Source organism: Tupaia chinensis, unplaced genomic scaffold (genome assembly GCF_000334495.1).
Source record: "Tupaia chinensis unplaced genomic scaffold, TupChi_1.0 Scaffold143645_1, whole genome shotgun sequence".
Taxonomy (NCBI): Eukaryota; Metazoa; Chordata; class Mammalia; order Scandentia; family Tupaiidae; genus Tupaia; species Tupaia belangeri.
The window spans coordinates 165,102-167,835 of NW_006203493.1; the positions used below are offsets into that span (position 1 = coordinate 165,102).

General features: G+C 46.0%; 1 protein-coding gene across 1 annotated transcript in view; it reads left to right on the forward strand.

Annotated features, from left to right (window-relative positions):
• The window catches only part of LOC102480676 (HLA class II histocompatibility antigen, DO alpha chain), a 4,494-nt gene extending 1,766 nt beyond the window's left edge, over positions 1-2,728 (forward strand). The window contains exons 3-5 of the mRNA XM_006164535.3: positions 1-240; positions 336-471; positions 712-2,728. Coding sequence (XP_006164597.1) covers positions 1-240; positions 336-471; positions 712-715 — 380 coding nt within the window. The 3' untranslated portion in view covers positions 716-2,728. The remainder of the gene's footprint in view (positions 241-335; positions 472-711) is intronic.
• Positions 2,729-2,734: the final 6 nt, after the last annotated feature.

The following is a 2,734-nucleotide window of genomic DNA, read 5'->3' on the forward strand; positions in this document are numbered from 1 at the left end:
TGGGCCAGCCCAACATCCTCATCTGCATCGTGGACAACATCTTCCCCCCTGTAATCAACATCACCTGGTTACGCAATGGGCACGAGATCACCGAGGGGGTGTCCCAGACCAGCTTCTACTCCCAGCCTGACCATTTGTTTCGCAAGTTCCAGTACCTGACCTTCGTGCCCTCAGCCAAGGATGCCTATGACTGCAAGGTGGAGCACTGGGTCCTGGACGGGCCGCTCCTCAAGCACTGGGGTATGGAGTCCCCTCCCCAGCCCACCACTCTAGACCAAGTTTCCTTTACTCTAGAATCCCTTTGCTCTACCCCCTGACCCTCCTTTCTCTCCCAGAGCCCCCAGTGCCAACCTTGCTGCCAAACACCGCAGAGACTCTCGTCTGTGCCTTGGGCCTGACCGCTGGCCTGCTGGGCTTCCTCGTAGGCACCTTCCTCATCATCACAAGCACACGTCTGCCCAATGGCCCCAGGTACAGAGTCCCCTGGAGGAAAATGAATGACTCTGACAAGGATATTGGTGGAGAATCAGACTTTATGGGGAAGTTGGGGGTCAGGAAAGGGTTAGACAAGTAGTGGGTAGAGAATAGAAAGGCAGAGATGGAGTAAGGAAGATTTGGGAGGAGGTGGGCATTCAGAGATAGGATCCTAGAATCATTGTGAGTTTGGATCTTAATCATGTGTTTTTTTTTCTTTTCTTTTTGATATTTTAGATAATGATCCTTCTGAAGCAAACCAATTGTAGGAAACAGCCTGCTATTTCCTTGCAGGATTTTAACAACCCTTGCATGCATGCTCAGTGACACAGTCTACTCCGTATACCCTACTGTGCTGACTTTGAATGGGATTGACCTCTGTCCTATAGGTCACCTCCTTCTGACCCAGGACTCATGGTAGGACATGCAGGGCACCAACTACCTCCCCTTCTGACCATGGCATGCACATACACACACATACACACACACACAATCCTTGCTTTACCCAAGGCTCTGGATAGCAGCACTAACTTTTCCAATGGTGTTTGCACTGTATCCTTTTTGCCAGGTCTTGGCCAGTTATCTCAGGGTGTGTGAGATGCTGGGACCTGGAAGAGGGGTCCTGGGTGCCCAATGAGCATGATCACGTGGACTGGAGATTTGTAACTAAGTAACAATGTGTATTATTTTGTGAATGGGTCATTTCACAAAGACTTCTCAGAATCTGCTTCCTGAATTAAGATTTGCCTTGCAATGGATGAAAAAGTATTCTGTCCTTTGTAATTCCCTCAACTTAGGACAGTCCTGAAGGCACTTGGAAAGGGAAGGTTCATGGGGATTCCACTCCTATCTGGATTTATTCTGTATGAAGAAGCCACTGGCATCCAGCTATGTTCTACATCATCTCCTTTTCAACACTTCCTGAAGGCCTATGCATGACAGAGAGAAGTCCAAGGCTTAGAAAAGATGCTACTTCCCTCAATGGGGTCAATTATATCAGGTACGAGGGTAGCAGAGTAGACCTGGAAGGTATGTGGTAGGAGAGGAGCTCTAAGAGTTCCATGTGAACATTTTCTAATTATGTGGCCCGGAAGATTTTAGTTAACTGCAAAAAAAAATTTTAAAAAAAAGAAAGAAAGAAAAGAAAAACACATAAAGAGATCAGTAACCTTACGATACAGTTATGTCAAGTTTATATCTATGTACGAGATACAGATTGGTCATTTTCAAGCCAGAATGCATGTAAGAATCACTTGGAAGCCTTTTAAAAGTAACATCACCCAAAAGTACTGAATCAGGGTCTTGGGGTAGGGAAGAGTGGTGGCAGGGAGTCTACAATTTTTTTTTTCTTCATGGGAGAAAGAGCAGAGTCTTGCTGCATCACAGTTGTCCTGTCCCAGCCTCCCAATTAGCTAGGATTATAGGAGAACTGGAATGTTCAGGTTGGCCTGGGAACTGAAACTAGGTTTCTACTGTGGCTTCCAGCCTCCAAGTGGTGGCTGTGTGACCATCTCAACTAGGCCAAGGAGTGTTATTTTAAACATGTTCTTGATGATTCTGATACAACCATCCTGGACTTCGGCTCTGGTCTGGTAACTGGGACCCATTGACACAATCTGATGGTACTGGAGGTCATTGGAAGGGGATCCCTGAGGTGAACCAGAAGGCTTTCTGGAGAATCTGGGTCTGTTGGGGCATCAACATGATCAAAATACAAGTAAGTAGGGGCAAGATGGGGGTTTGAATTGTGAGCATTTGCTCTTGGAAAGGAAGGAAACTAAGAGATTATAGGAACTTGGTGGGCTTCCCAAGAGAGAATGAATTGGAAGAAATCAATGACCAGGGGAAGACTGACGGAAGTGGGAATTGTCTTGGTCAATGTTTTTGTTTGCCAGTAACATAAATCCTCTTTGATCATGTTCAAAGTAGAGGATATTTACAATAAAGGAATGGTGCATAGAACCTCAGGGTGGCTATTAGCCAGGCCTTACATGACCCACTTCATAATTCCAGTCCTAGAACTGGTGGCTTGAGAAACTTGCCAGGTGTGTGTGCATGCATGCCCCAAATTCCAAAAGGATGGAAAGACGGAAGAGAAAGGATTGCAGTGTGACCATTGCCAATGAGAGTGTTTCCTCACTTTCTCTCTCTTTCTCTTGTCTGTGGCAAGCACACACACACCATCTGGCAAATTTATAACAGTAAGAAGAAGAACTCAGACTGAAAAGCCAGCAAAATATGGAGCAGCACCTCTGACTCT